At 42.4% G+C, this 20,244-nt stretch overlaps 1 protein-coding gene across 15 annotated transcripts in view; it reads right to left on the bottom strand.

Moving 5' to 3' along the window:
- Window positions 1-19,305, bottom strand: part of KDM6A (lysine demethylase 6A) — a 148,132-nt gene extending 128,827 nt beyond the window's left edge. For 10 of the 15 annotated variants that reach the window (XM_085209435.1, XM_085209424.1, XM_085209413.1 and 7 more), the window contains exons 1-2: window positions 19,010-19,304; window positions 18,720-18,783 (exon numbers count right to left, since the gene is read on the bottom strand). In XM_085209435.1, coding sequence (XP_085065561.1) covers window positions 18,720-18,783; window positions 19,010-19,170 — 225 coding nt within the window. In that variant the 5' untranslated portion in view covers window positions 19,171-19,304. Of the gene's footprint in view, window positions 1-18,719; window positions 18,784-19,009 lie in introns of all 15 variants that reach the window. The other 5 variants (XM_085209442.1, XM_085209418.1, XM_085209401.1 and 2 more) reach the window with 2 other exon arrangements.
- Window positions 19,306-20,244: the final 939 nt, after the last annotated feature.

Here is a 20,244-nt window from a genome sequence, read left to right on the forward strand (position 1 = left end):
TACATCCACAGAAGACCATGATCTCCTCAGAAGGCTTGTTAAAACTACTCTGACAAGTCAAGTATGTTAATTATTGGATTTTAATGCAACAAAGCAAAATGAGTATATGCTGCCAACATAAGACAGATGAAAGAACGTGTACACAATTCTAAAATCAACAGATGATCAATTTCCTGACAGTGATAAAATGAGGTCACTGTGTTAAGTCTGACCAGTAGTCTGCCCAGCCCACCGTCCTGTCTCCACATTCACTTCAACAGAATGTGTATTAAAACAGCAAGAAAAGATGAGCACAGCCTTCCCATGAACACACATCCTTGAAAGAAAAACAAAAGGAAAAAGGTTGCATATAACAACATTTTATTAATATTTTCACAGACTGTAGAACATAAATTAGTTCAGAAACTTCCTGAGCACAGGTATTAATTGATTTTCCTCCCATTAATTTGTTCCACTACTTCTTAAACCGTGTTAAATCATTTAACATTAACAACATACTGTCACAACTAGTTCCACAGATTAACTGCAAGGAACTGTCTTCCGTTTGTTGAATTCGCTTCCTTGTAGCTTCATTTGGTGCTCCCAAGCTCTCCTAGTACAAGAGATGGGGAATAACCCCATGTAAAGGCAGAAATATTAATAGCATCTTGGCAGCTATGACCTACAGCATTCTATGTAATTTCCATGTTCAAAAAATATAAATACATCCAGATGCAAAGATAAGAGAAAAGACGTTCCTCTCTTGGAAAAGGAAGTCAAAACAGCTCAAGTTACTTAGGTTAACAAATCCAAAGCTAGCACGACTCTTTTCTACAAGTACCAACAGGACAAACATCAGAGAAAGAGGAGAGCTATTTCAGCCTAGCAGCAGTGCTGACAAACTAACATGTATAAATTCAAACTGAAAATTAAAAAAGGATTCTGACAATTAGAAAATTTAGGATTTTCTTGTCATTTACATAACAAGAGTAGAGGCAAAGGAGCATTACCACTTTTAAGACTGTGGGATTTCATAAATATAACAAGATCTATGACATAACTGCCTGCAACAAGAAGGGATAGGCTTCATAAACAGCTGGAAATTCTCATGTAAACCTATGTATTCTTTGTGTTCTCTCTAGAAGACTCTGCACAGGATTTCTGAAAACAATTTCTATCTGAGTGCAACAGACCAATACCAATTACTTACTATAAAGAGCTAAACTGAAACAAAGGACTTATACCCTTGAGGCTCTTTTGGATGAGAGTATTTGGGAAAGCCTGAGGAAGAATGATCTAACATCTTAAGATTTCAAATAATGGCATCTCTACCATCCAGAAAGGAGGCAACCACGTTTTCTGACAGTGGAGAGTGTAACTACAGTCCCAAAACTACAGACAATATTTGAAATACATGTGAGATTCAATATTTTCAATTAATGAAGGAATGCAATTTTTAGCAGTTATATCTAGTTTATTAAGAACTAAACTCACCTAGTTTGTTTTTTCATTTTGGCATTACTCTAGCAAGATGGGTACTAACACTGCAGCTACTTTAATTTCAGCTAAACATAACTGAAGCTTCCCATCCTCATACAAACTAGATTTCTGTACACAAAGGTAACCACCCTTCAAAAGTCATTTGTGTAACAAATTCCTCCTAGACTTGAAGACAAGTTTTCATTTGGCAACTCCCAAAAAAGAAAAGTGATGGAGTAAAAAAGTAAGAATATTCACAGAAAGCCAGCAGCATCACACATGGTGATGCGCTTCTAAAACTTCATGTAGAAAATAAAGTTTTTGAAGCAAAAATTGAACAGTTATTCCTAACTTTCTATTAAGTTAAAAAAAAAACGCTTTAATAGAAAAAAAAAAAAAAAAAAGACTGGATATCCCTTTTCAAATAACTTCAGATGTCTCTTGCCCAACATGTGCTGCCACCCAAAGCACGGTACCAAATAAACAAACAGCTTTCTGATCTCAAGAGCTAGAAATAACATGCGACAAGTAAAGCAGGCATTCAGAAATCACAGCAGTTACATCAGCAAAGGGTATTTTTAAAGGTTTTATTATGTTCAACTACCTTTTCAAGTTTTCTAAAAGTGCTCCAAGTGAGTGTTCACAACATTTTTCTCCCAAAGACATCCCCATAGCATTCAAATGGGCAGGAGAAAGGAGTCTGCTTTCTGCTGCATCATTCACCAAACAGGTAGGCTTCTAACTCTGACTTGCTCTTCTTTCCAAAACACACAGGAACAGCCACTGTCACCTAGAATTCTGAAGTGCTTCTAGTTCTCAAAAAAAAAAAACTCTATGACTGATGATTTTTCTCTCTAAAATGAAAGTGGTTTCAACAAGATCAGAAGCAACTGATAGATGAAGAAACATCAGCAAAATGCAGCATTATAGTTGGATTCTATTGTGATTTTTGTTCAGGACTTAATAATGAATCGAATAATTAACTTATTACCCATTTTCATTAAGTCTGAATCTCAGCTCTGTTGCTGGTAGACCACTGGCACACTATTTTAAAATTTGAGAAGTGGTATTTTCAACATTTATTTCCTAATGTTACTACTTGCTTTCAGTATCAAAAAGCTATCACTGTCTAAAGCTACACTTGTATCACTATCCATCCATAGTGAAATCTACAAATAGTGATGAATTTTATACAAATAATGACAGTGATATCAGAAAACATAATATAGTTTCTAAACAGAAATCGCAGCTCTCGGTCAGTGAAGCAAGTTTTAAGAGCAGCAAGCTAAGCACAAAACCATGAAAGTCTCTGTCAAAATTTAACAGTTTTCTGATTATAGTTAAGTAGAATCCTGCTTGCATGAGGTCTTTCAGAAGGTTTCAAACAACCAAGTAATGTCCTGAGAACAGGAAATGCATGTAACCACAGTGCTGTGACAACAGTCACTGGGCAGCAGCTATTAGCACTCTAGCTGCAGAAGGGCTGGCTGTCCTCTACAGTTAAGGTATTAAGCTAAAAAAGCATGAGTTATGGTAGCAGTGATGTAACAAAAAGACTTTCCCCTGAGAGATGTTGTGAGCCTGACTGCTGACATGATCAAATGGAAGAACACTCATGTGCCTTCAGAAAACCACTATGATTTATTTAGCAGTGCCATATTAAGCAGGACCAATGTGAGGGACACCAAGCAACAATGACCATCAGCAGTACCATAAGATAAGGATGGCAAGCAAATCAGCGGATAGGGGAAAACAAAAAATAAAAGTAAAAAATACCCAACTTCAGAAAAAAGCTGAGCAGGTGAACTTCCAGGAAAGCAGCCTTAAACTTGAACCATAGCAATGCTACAGGCAGCTACTCTCCAGTTGCAGAGGGTGGCAAAAGAAACACACACGGCATAGATAACAGATACAGAAATACAAGAACATCACACTTTGAAGTTAGAGCTGAAGTTATGTCCATAAGTACAACAATTTCATTTCCCAGTTTCAAAAGTCTTGCTAGACCAGTCATGTAGGACAAAAGACAGCAAAGGACAAAGTTAACTGCATAAACTAACAATTTTTGCTGTTAACACTGAATTTGCAGGGCAAGGGGAAGGACAGAAGAAATAATCTTTTCTATTTCTATTTTTCTATTTCAATCTAGAGAGATTGCATAAGGCAAAGCCATCACTAGCTAAAGGATACTAAGCAATTCTCAAGTACCCCCTCCCCCCCAAGAACTGTGCTATAATTTCAAAAGACTTACGGGTTGTGAACTCAAAACTCCTCCCCACAAAGCTAGGCTTCCTTCACCTCTACAACTCATTTACAACCACTGGCGCTCACAGGGTCCATGACTTTACGTGCCAGATGTAACTAGCCAGACCATTCATACCTGACATACAGGTGTGCAGATGACACAGTGCCTTTTTCTGTCCTGTGATCTCCTTTCCTTCCTCCGTCACACAGGCTGAATGAAGCAAAACCCTTTGTATTTCAGAGTATATGTAAGAGCGCGCAATTAATGGGGACATTTAAGTCCAAAAGTGGGCTACTTCCCAAAGCCTTGGGAGATCTCCTTCCATTGTAAACAATAATTATAAGCAAGTGAGAGATTAGCATGCAGCTTGTGATTTAATTATGCATGGCCCACGCTATACACTACCTCCAACCCTACCGCACAACTGGGATGTGCTAAGGCAGCTCCAGAAATACCACTGGGGCTCAATTTCCTATATTAGAGGTCCCCACCCACAGCCAGCTCTGCCCTTTCTTTCCTCCTCCCATGCCAAGCACATACTTTTTGTTACTGTACACTCTATAGAGTAAATGTAGAGAGTAAGCTTCCTTAAGGAAAGGTGGAGATCTCAAAACATTTTCAATATTACTGATTATTTCAAACTATTTTTTCTAAAATTGAAGAGTACGGGCCTCCCCCTCACCCACACCCATTTTATCACTACACGTAAGAATGTGACCCACAACTCACACGTCTTGACACTGACAGTGACAGAGGGCTTGGCACACAAAGAACTTGAGATAAAGCTAGAAATGCTGGAGGGCAGAGGGGTGTAGGGAAAAAATGAAATGGTTAACTTGTTGGAGAGGTCAGGAGGTCAACATTATGCAAGCAATGGAGCCTTAAGCTCTAACTGCTATTACCCAGCCAAAGAAAAGATGACTTAACAGACGTACAGCTTCACTCAGGCAACTTCATGGGGACTTTTCTGTAGTAAATGTCAACTGGCAATGGAAACTTCACTCATTTCAGCTCAATTCCCCTAGCAAGTGGTACAGAACAACACTTTCCAACAGGTATCCCTTCTCCAAAGTTCAGGGAATCTTTCTTTAAGCTCTACATGCCAACAAAGGGATCCAACCGAAGGGTAATCAAATGCCAAAATTTTTATATACATGAAGGAAAAAAAGTCCAACACTTCACTTTTAATGTGTATTTTAATGAAGGATATAACTCATCCTCAAACAAAGAGAAAATTATTCAGAAGTAACATTAATTCCTTATCAGACTGTGGAAGAAGAGGCAATACCACAGTATCTGTCCCTCTTGTTCAGCGTCTTCTAAACAAAATGGGAATCTGTTCTATTTAAATGAGCTACCAATTTAGCTTACATTATCAAGTTACATAAATGTTGCATCATCTTCAAAACATATCTGTTTTTAATAATTTCTCCTACCTGCAAATCTAAGCAACACTAGTCATTCCTCTCACACTGTGGATTTAATCACCAACGTCTGTTTTCCAGTAGTTTGTCTAAACCAAGTTAAAAACAGGAAAAATGTACTAGCTTGTAATCAAGATGTAGGTTGACACAGCAGTTGCAAAGCAAAGAATCTGCACAACAATAAAAAAATCTTCAAGAAAACTGTACAACACAACATACACTAAAAACACATTTCTCTTACACTGTCACGTCATGATCCTGGTGTGGAAGCTTCACATATGCTAAGTGAAAACCTCATAACTTGCAATGCACCTTTTATGAAGGCTCTAACAAATGTTACAAGCTACCACTTCACAACAGTTTTCATCTAGAGAATCATAGAATGGCCTGGGTTGAAAAGGACCACAATGATCATCTAGTTTCAACCTCCCTGCTATGTGCAGGGTCGCCAACCACTGGGACACTCCACATGTGCAGTTGTTTCACAACATAACATTATGTAGCTTTTCTGGTCTTTCGAGATAATAAGTAGCAAGACCCCATTGGCCTGGACTCTAAATTACATTACTTGTAACAACATTTAAGGTTGACTGCAATTTTTTATTCTTTAGAAAACACAGAAGATACTGAAAATTGAAAATAATACAAGTAGTATCACAACAGCACAGAGAGCCACAGCTACAGATGTCATCTCTACTTTTAGAATGTCAGCTCTACGCTTCCAAGCTGGCGGCCCATACATTAGGGTAAGAAGAAAAAAAAATAATCAGAGATCTTGGCTCAACCTTCCAACCAGGACAGCGACAGAGGGCTCTTACACTTTTGAATCTGACACTGCACATAACAGTGCAATGATGCTAACAGTAACTTGTATGTAGGGAATGCCAAGTTAAGAGAAAATGCCAGTACAGCTGTAACAGCAGACTACTGTCCAACTGAGATTCAATTGTGAACATAAACACAGAGAGGTTATAGATATTTGATAATACGTCCACTCCAGAACTCGTGTACCCATATATTGGCAAACAAGGAGCTGAGCAAAACAGGTAATCTGCTTATGAGAATGTACGAGTTAATCACTTTCAGTAATGACACGACAAAAATCCAGAAAGGTTTTACACTGCTATAGAAAAATTAGTGAAAATGAAGTCATTAGAGTAGAAGTGCTTTTTTTCTCCTTTACAGCTGTCTGAAGCCCAACAGACCTCAAGCCAATCATTAATGAATTGCTTTGCATCAGTTTGTTCCATTTTTGAGTTTTGATTCTGGAAATGAAAAAGGCTCCAGGGAAAAAGCTGTGAAGTGACCTGTGGTTGAGACCTGGTTCCCTGTTTCAATCAGTAAGTCTACAGATCTGCTTATCAGCTCCTCGTGAGGCACAATTTCCTGGTGTTAGAGAATTCCTACCTACTGGTGCTGAAGAAAAGAGTTAATGGACTGGAGCCAGAGCTTCACTATTAAGGAAGCTGCACTTTAATCTCCTTAACTAATATTAAAAAGCCATGAAGAAATTAAAATAATCTCCAAATATCAAAAAGCTTCCTCTAGAAGATCTCTGCTGCTTGCCTGGACAATCTAAAAAACCTTTTATTCCTATAAATAGAAATCAAAGCAGAGTGGTCAGGCAAAATCCAAGAGAGCTTTGGGAATGCATGCATTGCTGGGCCTTCTCAAGAAGCAAAGTCATCCAAATGTGCACCTCAGTTCCACAGGTGCCACACATTCCCTGAATTCTGAGAGCTTCCTGCACACAACAGCTGTGCTTACCCATTCTCATTTTTTCAGAAACAAGATCATTTTCATCTAGAAGTCATTCTAAAAATCACCCCTTCCATCTGAGTAGCAAATGCTAATCTAAAGAGAAGGACATGAGCTATGCCATTGTTTCAAACTACCAAGGACTTGGAATAATTAGCAATTAAAAGAAAGCAGTACAAAAGATTCTCTTCTCACTGATTATAAAAGTCTCATCAATTTTCTCAAAATTTTGGCCATAACGTAAGCAAGATCTAAGTTCATAACTGGCATCACTTGAAAACATCCTACCATTCAAAATCAACAAACAAGCTGCCACAGAGGAAGAGAATCAACTAATGATCATCAACTTAAGATGACAGCATTTTTACTGGCAGGGAATAAATAGATTGCAATATTCCAGCTCCAAGTTTTTCCACACAGCTTTAGGTCCATCTATGCTCTCAGATTAACTGAAGACAACCTTCAACACATTAGGCACTGAAGCCCAGTGTAACAGCTCTATCCCCATCGCACACTATTATCTAAGGAATCTGTATACAACCTTCCACAGTTCCTCCAACTACATCTCTGCAACAGTTTTCCACACTATAATGCAACTTTTCCTGTGCTTCCATTGTCTCTAACATGTGTCTCCTTTCCAGGTCCTGCTCAACCATTAAAAGTACTAGCAAATTATTTCTATCAAAGCAACTTTTTTTTAAAAAATGTCCCATTTTCTATGCTCTGCATAGAAAAAAAAAGTAACAGCAAAGATGGATGGTGTATAATTAATCCAAGAAAACCATCAAAACTAAAATTCTTTAGCACGTGAACTTTCAAGTCAGGAGAGCCCATTTAAGGTCGAAAATGAGACCTTATTCTGCTCATTAGTTAACACAGACTGTAATTTTCTTCTGTCATGTCATTTTACACAGGCACCAAAACTGATTTCTGCTGTAAACATAAGCCCCTCTAATTCTCTCCCCATGTAACCAAGAGAGGCATTGAAGCCACTTAAACTACTCATTTCCTCCACACAGTAACTACAGTTAAGAAAGCCTCCATTACAATCCCAAAAGGTAACTCACTGTTTAAATTATGTGTGCTCTGATCTTAAGAGTGTATTTGAGGATTTTCACAGAGGTCACTTTCATAGCTGGCTCAGACATGCATCTCTTTCATATCTGTTTTTGCCTTATACAAACTATTTCTTTATTTTATCACCTCTTAAGCAAGGAATAGAAGAGTATGTGTCATTCTGATTCAAAACTAGCTGAAAAACAACTTCTAATGAGATTTTCAGATTTTTTTTTTAAAAGCTATATTCATCTTTTAACCAAGAAAGGGAGAAATAATAACTAATTTCTCTTAAATTTCATAATTTTCCTGCCTTTTTTTTATAATTTTTAAGACCACAAAAGCACTTTTAAGAGTAATTTGCTTATCTTTTTCAAGAGGTAGCATTTGAAATCAGATAATCCTTCAACGTGTTTCACAATGCATAAGCATTAATGAGACCGAAAATTCAAAGGTTCTGACCTTCCAACCATTAAAACCTTAGAGAAAATAGAAGAATTAAAAAAAAACAAAACAAAACAAACAAAAAAAAAAAAAACACAGAACACAGGTTTGTGTCCCCCAAGGAAGACCAAGAATGCATTACATTTTAAGAAACACTGTGGTCCCATATCTTTAGAAACCATATCTGCAAGCCGCCCAGAAGCTCTTTTATGGTTTACCAACCAATGTATTCAGTTTCCGTACTTTATTCCTCCCAGTAACATTTCTCTTTTTCTTTCATACCAGTGACTGCTTATGGCACACTTTATAATGTTATGCAAAAGATGTCTCACAATTTTCTTACCCTTCACTTTATCTTGTACATTTTCTACACTTCTCAGCACTGAATTATACCGTTACATCTCCTCTCCCTTTACTCAGACTTTCAATTCCACATTTAAAACTATTTATTTCCCTTTTAAAATAACCGCCTATACCATCCTCACTTGCTCAGCTTTCTCCATCCTTCAAATCTATAGGCTGGAAAACATGACACGAGGACAGACAGACACGTCAATCCTCTTAGCCTTCATTTTCACCTTGAGGAAAAAAGCAAAATCTATTGGTTTCCCAGCTCCTGCACTCCGTTAGGAGGCAAGGGCAGAGGGAAGAAGGGAGGCAGCAGCAGCAGAAGACAAAGGTTTGGACAATGCAGTCAGTGCTCCTGCTAAAGGAGCTGCTTCCTCTACCAGGCCTTAATTTTATTTCAAAAATGGGAGAACAGAGAGACACAAGCGAACCTAAAGTACATAACTCTTCTTAGGCTTTCTCACACCCTTCCTAATCCTTCTTCCACTTCCTTCTGTCTATTCTGCTCCTGTTTACCTTGCTTTTAAAGCCTTTTGAAGCAGGCAACATCACCATCAACAGCACAAATGCTACTTGAAGTCAGCAGTAACAGTTAGATGGTAGCCAGGATCAGCTTTCAGGTAGTTGCTAGAAAAAAATACTCTGATTTTCACTGCTTCCCAGCCACCCACATTTTGTCTGCATCACTTTATCACCTATTGCTTGGCTTCCTCATGTCTAACAACTATCCTTGTCAACCTCTCTTTCGGTTCTTTTGTCTCAGTTTCACCTGGAATGTAATTGTTTTCTTCAGAATGCCTGGTAAGATGCTATGTTTTAGTTCTAGGAGAAAAACGCTATTGATAACACACTGATGTTTATAGCTGCTGCTAAGCAGAACTGTACAGAGCCAAGGCTGTTCACAGCAAAGGGCCCAAGGAGCTGAGAGAATCAGGACAGCTGACTTCAACTGGCTAAAGGGATATTCCATACCACAGGACATCATGGAGAAGGAGTTTTGAGTGGAGTGGGAGTTCAGCTCTCTCTCTTCCACTGTTTGGGGGCTAGCTGGGCATCAGTGAGCAGGTGGTGAGCAATTGCCTGTGCACCACTTGTATATGTGATACACATTCATACACAAACACACAGCCATAACTATTATTCTTTTCCTTTTCTCTATCTTAGTTCTATCTCAACCCACAAGTTCTACCCTCTTTTTATTTTCCCCCAATTCTCTCCCCCATCCCACTGAATAGGGGGAGAGTGAGCAAACAACACTGTGGTGCTGAGCCACCTGTAGGGTTAAACCACAATATCCTTTAACTGAAAATCTCTTCCTTTTATTTTAACACTATATTCTTTCTGAAAAGACTTTCCCAGAAGGACGTTTCATTTCTCTTCTTCCTCAAAAGCAAATGAAGGCCTCATTTTCAGAAGGCATAGCTTCAAATGCAGTTTACAGAGTATACAGCCTGGATCCTTCAGCATCTTTCCCCTATTCAGAGCCACGTCGATAACAACATTAAAAAAAAAATCTTCACAAAACTTTTTCAGCTTTCTTCCACAGTTCTGATCACACATACACAGGCATTCTTTGCTGCTGCACATCAACTCAGATCTGAAACCGTCCTTGGTTTCATACGGGCAGCTACCTTCACAAAACGCTAGGTCTTTCTTCAGAGAGGGTAACGAAGCCAGGTCACTACACTCATTCCATCTTCCCTCCTCAGAAGGCATATGTATAATCCTAGCAACTTGTGCTTCCCATAAGAAAACAAGGGACCAATCCTTTCTGCTTCAGCAACAATTCTGCAAATATCCTTTCCAGAAAGTGTCAGCTAAGCAGAACCCACACTAGATTCTCAAATCTTTCACTATTAAAACAACCATGCATCCATTTTTGAGTCTGCAAAATAACCTGTACTATTTACATTTTTTTTAATCTGAATCAATTTGCCAGCTTGGTTTATTGCATAGGCCCAAAAATAGTTTCACTAGCACATATGAGAAGCAGCACAGAAACAGAAGCACAGAGATTAATTAAGATTCTAAAATTCTGAAGGGAAAAATTAATAAAAAAAAAAAACAACCTGAAGTCTTAACTTAAATTCCCTATTTGCCAATAAATACTTACAGGTTTTACTTACTTACAAACAAGTTTTCAAATCACAAAATAATGAAAATAGTGCTCACATAAAAAAAGTTAAAATGGCAACCTCAACTTCAATGTAAGGAACATGATACCGCCATACAAAAGCGAAAAAGATTGATGGGCTCCATTTTAGAAGCCATTACACTGGAACATTTGACTAATGCTAAAAATGATATCCTGAAATTGTTCAAAACTTTAAAATTCTCAAAATGCAACCAAAAATTTCATGAAATGCATATTCACGATTCAGTCTGCTTTAGAACTTAATAACCAATCTATGAATAACTTTCCACAAAATACCATCATGAGAAAAGGAAATTACTTAAAGCATTTTAACTGACAACAATTAATTCAACAATATACCACAAAGGAAATTCAGATATAGCTGTACAGCGTTCTAGCTGTAATTCACGACACGCTTTTAGTCACTCCCATTAAAAATACCCTTAATTATATATCTTAATTAAAGAAGCTTCTTCCATGAATGCTATATAGCAAATGCAAGAATCATAAAGGAAGCTATTTTGTCAGAACTGCTCTGATGGTAATCCGTGCATCCTCTTACACTCTAAAGTGAAAGTATCTGAGAAAGAATGTTCTTCAACTGCCAAACACACCTAAGGGACATTTGTTCATTAACATGGTACTCTTATCTACATATTCTATTAAAAATATTATCTAGTATCAAGATTAATACCTGACTCACTCACTGCAAACACCTGACACACACCAGCTGATTTTAAAGGGGTACCATTCAGTAAACTCTACCCTCATGCAAGCTCTGCCATATGTCACACAGTACTTTCAGTGGTATCAGCAGATCTAGTCTTGAAAGCAGGCTTTGAGCAGACCAGTCCAGAAAACACATTCCTCAAGAGAAATTACAGCTACTAATGCAATTGCTTTATTATGCTTATCTGAGAACCAGGAACATATATAATTAAGTAAGAGAAGAGTTAAATACATCACAAGACTTCCCTGGTCTGACAAACTCAGATTAGACTTTCTCAAACGCAGTTCTTCTCCTTCCTCAGAAGGAACTGCACAAAACTTGACAACCTCTGTATGGCTCCATACAGAACCACTGACTTGAGCACCGTCTTTGTTCTTAACTACAGAGAACTATTCTGCCACCGAACAGGGGAAAGCTGTTAGCAATTGTAGGCCACTGGAAGTTTAATAAGCATCACTTCCATCACTTTTAATGGTGAAGATACATTATTCAAATGTTACATTTCAAACACCATAGCTGCAGGACCTCACCAACAAGGGAGATCCCAACAGAAAGTAACTAACATCAAAGGTATAGGGTAAACACAAGGTATCTTTGAAACTAAGGGACTGACAGACATACACGTAAACCTACCTACGGGCATAGTGCGTGAGCATAACAACAGGTCAGCTTCTGGAACCATATGAACAAACACTACAATCCGTCCCCTTGCTCAGCAGAGTATTCACAACTCATCCGCTTAGTTCATTTCTGCAGAAACTCATCTAATTCCTTTAAAAGGTTTTACACAACCATTTCCATTTTCATAAACTATGTATTTGTTTCCCTTTCATCTGCTGGAAACATGGACAAATCCCTGCTGCTGCCCAGGAAATCCCAACAGCTGAGGACCAAGAACAGTATTTGTTCACCAACCATGAACAACCTGAAGCCTAATTCTTGAACATGTAAAGCTGGAAACCAAAGTTTAATTTCTCCACAGAATGGAAGCCTGTCTAATTCTCAGTGGAATAAAGGAAAAAGAAAAAAAGAATAAAAGTAGGCCATTGCATATAAGTCTGGTACCAGAGTCCTGTAATAAATGCTAATCACTATCAAATAACTTCATAGCCATAAATATTTTCCACTTACTTCCCTTAGTTTTCCATCACTACACAAATGTGATGAAAACATGAGGTTCTACAAGCAGAACTGCCCAAGTATTGAATGTAATTCTTTTCTAAAACTGTATGCAAAACAAATGTATGGTACAGTTTTTACATCATGCTTTCAACATTTACCTACAATGATGTTAATATCTGCAGATAGTCTTACCACTGTAATTAACATGTACACTCAATCTGAATAGACAGCCACAAAAGCTGGCAAGAGGCAGAGGGCCCCTGTGTTTCACAAGCAGGAAACACACTTGAATACTACACATAGACAAAACGCATACTTTGGACATTTCATTTTTGCATACAGTGTCCAATATTACCCACACAGAGTTTTGAAAAACAGAGCCCACTATTACCATGAACCACAGAAGGATTAATGGAAGGATCTGAGTGGTTAAATTATCAGAATGGAATTGAGTGTGGAAAAAGGTAGCCCCATCCTCACCATTAGTTTTCCTCACAATTTTTAAACAAGTAATCTATCACAACCCCTTTTCCTCAGCTGCTAAAACACAATAACAATTCCCTCTTCTTTATTCCTGCTGCTTGCTTTGTCTATTTAATAATTAAGTCAGTAGGGCACAAACAGTCTTAAGTCTACGGATAGGTTTGAGTAAAAGGTCACTTCAGCCTTCAGAGACCGGCAGATTAGAACTTAGAGGCTGCCATTTGTAACAACGTGTATTCTATTAAAGAAAGGTACTGTAACAAAGAAAAATCTTATATTGTATTCCCTCACAAAAGCTTCTTGATGGAGGACATTATACTGAAATGGGTATGTTAGTTTCCCTGCAATCTAACCACACTTCAGAGAAAACAGTGTTGTTTGAGGAGATTAATCCTTCCTTACCTTCTCTTTAATATATTAAAAGTACAACTGTAACTTCACTCATTTCCTCGTCCACAGGAAGAAGTAACAACATCGCACTTTAAAATTATGAAATAGCCAAAATACTCAAAGACTTAAGTTTGGAGCAATAAAAAAAAAAAAAAAAAAAAAAAAAACAACCAAGAAAAACACCAAAAAAAAACAAAACCCCCGACCATTTTAAAGAAATATGCCTCAAACATCAGCTTTGGAAGTATGAAAACATTCCAAACAGCTCACGTGTGAGCTGTCTAATGTCCATTTGGAGAAAAAAAAAAAGTTATTTTTAATGCCAGATGCAGTACAAATGATGCAAGCATATAATTAAGTCTTTAAGAACCAAGATAGATACATATCATGTGGGTTGTTTTAAGATAAGCAATTTCAAAAAACAAACATAGCGCAACCATGAACTGTAGAATGCTGTCCATTACTTAATCAGATCCTAAAAAACCATCATACAAAGACTGAGCTCAAGCAGCATGCAGAAAAATACTGATCTTGAAGTCTGGGGTTCATTCCCAGCTATCCAATAGCAGCTCCAATTCTTACTTCAAATCTTCCAACTTCCAAATACCCTCAAAAAAAGGCTAGAAAACCAGCTGAGTCCATAACACAATTTGCAATAAGTTAGCCAACTCAAACTTGTTCTGCTTTAACAGACAGTATGGCAGATAATTGCCAAATAATAAGAAATGTAAAATGTATTAAAAAAAACATAAAGGAACACTGAGATATAAATTTACAGAAACTGGAGAGGCTTCCCACTTCCCGGAATGGTTTGCAGATGTCTCATGGTACCAATTCCCAGTTTCTCAATTCCCAACACTGCCATTACATTAAGCAAACGCTGTAATTATTTTAAAAGCAATTCTCCTTTGTTTTGATGAAAATAAATAGAGCCAAAATGTTTCCAAAATTGTTTAAAAAAAAAAAAACAAAAAACTTTACTATACCTAGGCTGGTCTGCTGAAGAGTTTTCCTGATGAATTATTTTTCAAGCAGTCTGGTACATTTAAAACTGAGGATATTTAATTAGATTAGTAGAAAATTAGCATCTATGTCAACACTGAAGGGACAAAGTCACTACATGGTTATTCGCACTGTCCAGAGTGTTTTTAAGCAAGTAACACCTACAATTATAAGAAAAGTGAAAGAATGGTGTCACTGTGCACTTGTTTTGTGCGCTAAATAAATGCACTGATAGTCACTGCTAGTTTTCTCAACACATGTGACCTTTGCACAAAGGAAACTGCATTTTTTACATCAGGTGGAAGGCCTGCTAAACCACAAAAGGTAACAGAGACCCAGAACTGCTATATTGTATCAATCTACTTTATTTCTCTTGGAACTGATTTCATAATCAATACTGTTAAATGGGAACATGCTTCAAATTCTGTCTATACGGTATGACAACCTGATTCGTCAATGAATAAGAATTAACAAATACCTAAAAACCAGTTACATCAACTGAAATCTGCATGGAGGTCAAAAAATTATAGCTTATGAAACAAAGGATTGCCACTGAAGAAAGTCCACTTTGGCAAAACACCGGGATTAAAAAAAGACTAAAAAATAAAGAGAAAAAGCAAATCGTTTGCAGTTCACTCCCAATAAAACATACATTCCCCCCTCCCTGTGTAATTAAACCTCACCTCTTGTGAGAACTAACATCCTTCAGGGAGAAAGAGACATCACAATACCAGCGAGTTTGGGGTTGGTTTTTTTTGTTTGTTTGTTTTTCCATTTTGTGTTTTTGGCTCCTTCACATTAACGTTGTTGTCAACTCCAGTGCACAGCTGCGTGCACTTTCACCTAAACAAGACGAGCCGCATTGGATTTGCAGAGTTTCAGCAGGCTCAAAAGGAGACATCACTTAATTCGCCTCTTCCCTACAACCACACTAGCTGCAAACTATTATCTTTCAAGCTCTTTTTCTGCAAAATAAACACAAAATGTTTCGACAACAGCAAATTCTACCCCTTTGTCACAATACTAACAGCACGTACACAATTACATAAAAGTTTGATTTTTTTTCTGGCTTATCACACATCAAATATGTGGAGCAACAAAACCGTATTCCTGACCTTTAGACGTTATCTTCAATACTCCATAAATATTGTATAGATCTGATGTCATATCTGCTCTTTTGATCTGTTACACCCAGCAGCAGGACCCAGTTTAGTTCAGGGCGCTACAGTCATATATCCTATAAAGCAAAACTACTGAAAAGGTGGACTCCAGTCCAGACCTGGAGAAGGAATAAAACCCACAGCCACATTAAATTTCCGGACATGAAGCTTCCTTCATCCTTTAAAAAGATTCTGGATTTCTTACTGCTTGCTCTGCCAGGGTGTGGCTTTGTTAGACCACAGCTCCCACTGCTAAGGCTCCATGAGATCTCCTGGCTGGTCTGGAAGGACCTGAGCCAGCACACAGCGTCCTGCCAAGGGAAACCCCCTAAGAACTGGAGCAGCACCTCAGTGCTGAGACACCGAACTCAAGCCCTCACCAGAGCCCTCTCACTAAATATGAGCTCAGGAAAAGAAGGGAACAATTCCCTGCACACTTGCAAGCTGAGAGAGCCTCCCGGGACTGGGACGCTGCTCCTGCCACCCTATAACCACAGGCAACCAGGGAGCACAGCCAAAGAGGTGCTGCTTCAGCCTTCCTCTCAAAGGGTGCAGTAGCAGACGCACTGCTCTTGCAGTATAGGGAGCACTGATGTTTCTGCCTCTGTGAAGGATTCTTTTCAAAACATGACTCAATGGCTTCCCTAGCTATTCCTGCACATATATCTTGCATTGCTTTCCAATGCACTGGCTCCTAGATTCTTAAATCACAGTTAGGATTTCATAATTATGGAGTTAGAGTCTTTGTTAGCTCCGTGCACAATAAGAAAGATTTCATTACTATCACTGCAAAAGCCATTAATTAAATGTACATATATATGTCTACGCTTCCTACAATAAAAATGACTATTACATGAAATTTCAGTGGCCTACTAGATTAATTACTCCAAATCTTCTCTTCCACCACAGATATTACAGAACCTATAATGCTTCACACGCACACACACACACAGAACTAAGTAATGAACATTTTATAAATAACTTTTTACTTACTGATAACAGTAACTGAAACATATGCACACTCTCCAAAAGAAAAAAAGTACAAACAAATCCAAATCTTGTGCAAGCCAAAAAATGCCTTTGAAAGATTTTTGCACTGCACAGTAACATTTTAATCCTTCTTCCTTAACCATCTCCTTCTCTCAGTGACAAGTTTTACAAAGAGCAAGCTCCATAAATTAGCATGCAATTCATCAATGTCCAAAGCACTGTCAGAAAACAGAGCTGCAATATCAAAATATTTGCCAGTTTCGATTTGTGATGGTGTTGGGTTTTGTTTTTGTGTTTTTTAATATTCACTGCATGGAATCATATGCTGATACAGCAAGAGGATGAATGTTCCCAAAAACGTACTTTGAAAATATCAAAATGCCCAATAACTTCAACTACCTGACACAGAGCATAGACACAACTAGAATGTGTAGCAAAAAAAAAAAAAAAAAAAGGCGCTGTATTCAAAACGGCCTCAAAAACTTCAATAACGTGCTGAACTGTGGCTCGCACTGCTTCAATTTTCCAGTATGTGAAACCCAATGCGAGGTAGCAATCCTGTAAGACAGGCAACCTTAACGATATCATGCCTTTATTTTCTGAGTGGCATCCTTAGGCTCTATCCCATGTGTGATTCCCGGCGATGTTTCCAGCAGCCTCGGCAGCACACAGGGACGAATCCCAGCCCATCACACTTAATGTACAGAACATAACCGCTGTGACACATCACTCCTCGACCTTTCTGATTTATTGGGAAAATAAATACCCGAATGAATAATTCTGAAAACCCAGCCGAAGCGGCGTGGGTTTTTCAATGCAAACACAAAGAAGGGCACACTCGGCTTCGCGTTCCTTCCTTCCACCCTCCCCCACGTCCTGACACCGAGCCTTTCCAATTAGGCCACAAACAAACACCCAAAGCCCAGCGAGGGCCCGGGCCGCCGCGGGGTCGCGACTTCAGCTAGAAATCCTCCACGTGCAAACGCGAGCGCAGAGGCCGGGCACCATAAAGGGGGGAACAAAGTGTCAAACGCTCGGCTGCTGTCAGGAGCGGGGAGCGGCGGAGCGCCGGGCAGCTCCTCGCGGAGCCCCCGGCAGCTCGGGGGCCTTTGTCAGCGCGGTGCGGAACGCGGCGCGGCGCGTGCTACAGGTTGATAAGGCCCCGCCCGCCCGCGGGCAGCGCCCGGACACCGCGCGCGGAGTTCCTTCCCTTCCGCGCTCGGCCGGGGCCGCGCGCTCCGCACGACGCGCACGTCTCTTCGCGGTGTTTGTTTCGTGTTTATCTCCCCCCCACCCCACCCCCCCTCCTCTTTCTCCTCCCTGTCCGGCCATCTTGGGCCGGCAGGAGCAGCCATTACTTAACTCAATGACAGGGCCAACAACTTTTCGCGGACGCGAACGCCGCTCCGCGAGGCCGGGCGGGCTCCCGACGAGCCGCCCGGCAGCGGGGACGCAGGGGAGGCCCGCGGGAGAGCGGCCGGCGCGCCGCGAGTTCTGGGCCGGGAGCCGCGCTCCCCTTCGGCGGCGCTTCCCGCGCCCCTTCCAACTCCCAACTTCTCCCCCGGCGCTCCGCGGCCGCGCGGGGCCCAAATCGCGAGGGAGAGTCCGGGGAGAGGGCAACGTCAGCAACGCCTCGCGCGCGCCCTCCCCCCGCCGCCTCCTCCTCCTCCTTCTCCCCCCCCCCCTCCGCCTCCCTCCCCCGCGCCCGCGCCCCCTCCCCCCCTCCTCTCCCGCCCCGCCGCTCGCTCTCGGCCCTCGGCTCCGGCCCGGTGCCGGACCGCCGCCTTCGTCCCAAACGCGGTCCCCGCATCGGTTGTGAGGAGGGACAGAGGGGAGAGCCCCGCACAGCTCCGCACCGTGTGGGCTCAGGGGAGCGTGCGGCGAGGCCTCCCTCCCCCCCCCTCCCGCTTCTCGTCCCCCACCCTCCCCCCCCCCATACCCCCAAGCCGCTCTCCCCATCCATCCCCGCTCCTACCTTTAACAGCAAGGCCTTCGTTCTGGCGCCATCTTCATGAAGCCTCAGAAATCCGAAGAGTCGGCTGCAGAGAGGGGAGCGGGCGGGCGGGAGGGAGGAGAGAGAAGAAGGAAAGGCGCGAGGCGCCGCGTTAGCCGGAGGCAGTTCCCCCCGCGCGGGCAGGCGGGCAGGCCCGGCTCCGGGCCGGGCACACGCGCAGCGCCGAGCGGGGAACCGCGGGCGAGGGAGGGGGACGCGGAGAGAGCGCGGGCCGAGCCGGGCGCGGAGACGGCCGGGCGCGGAGCGGGTACCTGTCGAGACCGGATAGGGCTTCTCTCTCCTCGGCTGTCAAGCTGGCGAAGTCCTCCTCGCTCTGGCCGCTCGCTTTCCCCGCCGCCATTTTCTTTTCCTCATCACCGAAAGGAGCAGCAGAGGCGGCGGCGGCGGCGAGCGACACTCCGCACGATTTCATGGAAACGCAGCGTAATTAACTGCCGATCGCACCCCCCCCCCGCGCACCCCCGACACCCCCCAGCGCCGGGCGGGGCGGGGTGCCCGACACGCACACACCCCACAACTTTTATTACAACAACAACAGCCGGCGGGGAGGGGGAGGGAGGGAGGGAGGGGAGAGGGAGGGAGGCGGGGGGAAGCCCCGCTGCTCGGAGGAGGAGGAGGAGGAGGGAGGGGGAGGGAGGGAGGGAGCCCCAGCGCTGGCGGCTCGGGGGAGGGGAGGAGGAGACTGCGGAGGATGGCGGCCGAGCGGTGTTTACATCGCCGCTCGCCCCGGCGGCCAGGGCTGCGCGCTGAGCCGGGGCGGCGCGGGCCCGGCCCGCCCTCCCGCAGCGGGGCTGTGCGCGCCGCCCGTACAAACTTCCCCGGCGGCTGCCCAAAGTTGTTGTAATTGTGTCACACCGCCAGCCCCACGCCGCCGCCGTCACCCCCCCAACCCCCACCGCCTCCCCTCCCGCCTGGGCCAGCGTAGCCAATCGGCGCCTCCGCGGCGCTGCACGTGACCTTTGTTGACTTACGTCAGTCATAGCGCTCTTCCACCGCTGCGCTCCGGTTTGGTTGGCGCTCAGCGCCCGCCCCTCTCGGCGGCCTCACGCGATTGGTCGGCATCAGCGGGAGGAGGCGGGCTTTGTGCCCGTCGCGGTTCACGAGAGGGCGAGGAGCCCATCAATCAGAGGAGCTTTTCGATGATCAGGTACCAGCAAGTTTGCTGAGCGCCTTTAAAAACCGGAGGGCGAGAAGGCGGGGGGAAGTTTTCGGGAGCGGTGCGGGCTTTGGGGGCGGGAGGAGGGGGAAGAGGAGGAGGAGGAGAAGGAGGGCGTGCTGCGCTGCGTTCACGGGCGGCGTTGCGTAACGAGGGCTCCGAGCTGGGGGCGTAGACGGCGTTGAAGAAGCGGGACCTCGCGCACGAGCCGGGCAGAGCCATGTCCGCCCGCCCGCCTTCTCGTGGCTCAGCCACGGGGCGTGGCTGCCTTGGCACCACCGGATCATAATGGTTTCTTCTCGCGGGGAGAAGGGAGGAAGCCCACCCGCC

Source organism: Meleagris gallopavo, chromosome 1 (assembly GCF_905368555.1).
Source record: "Meleagris gallopavo chromosome 1, MGAL_WU_HG_1.1, whole genome shotgun sequence".
NCBI classification, from domain to species: domain Eukaryota; kingdom Metazoa; phylum Chordata; class Aves; order Galliformes; family Phasianidae; genus Meleagris; species Meleagris gallopavo.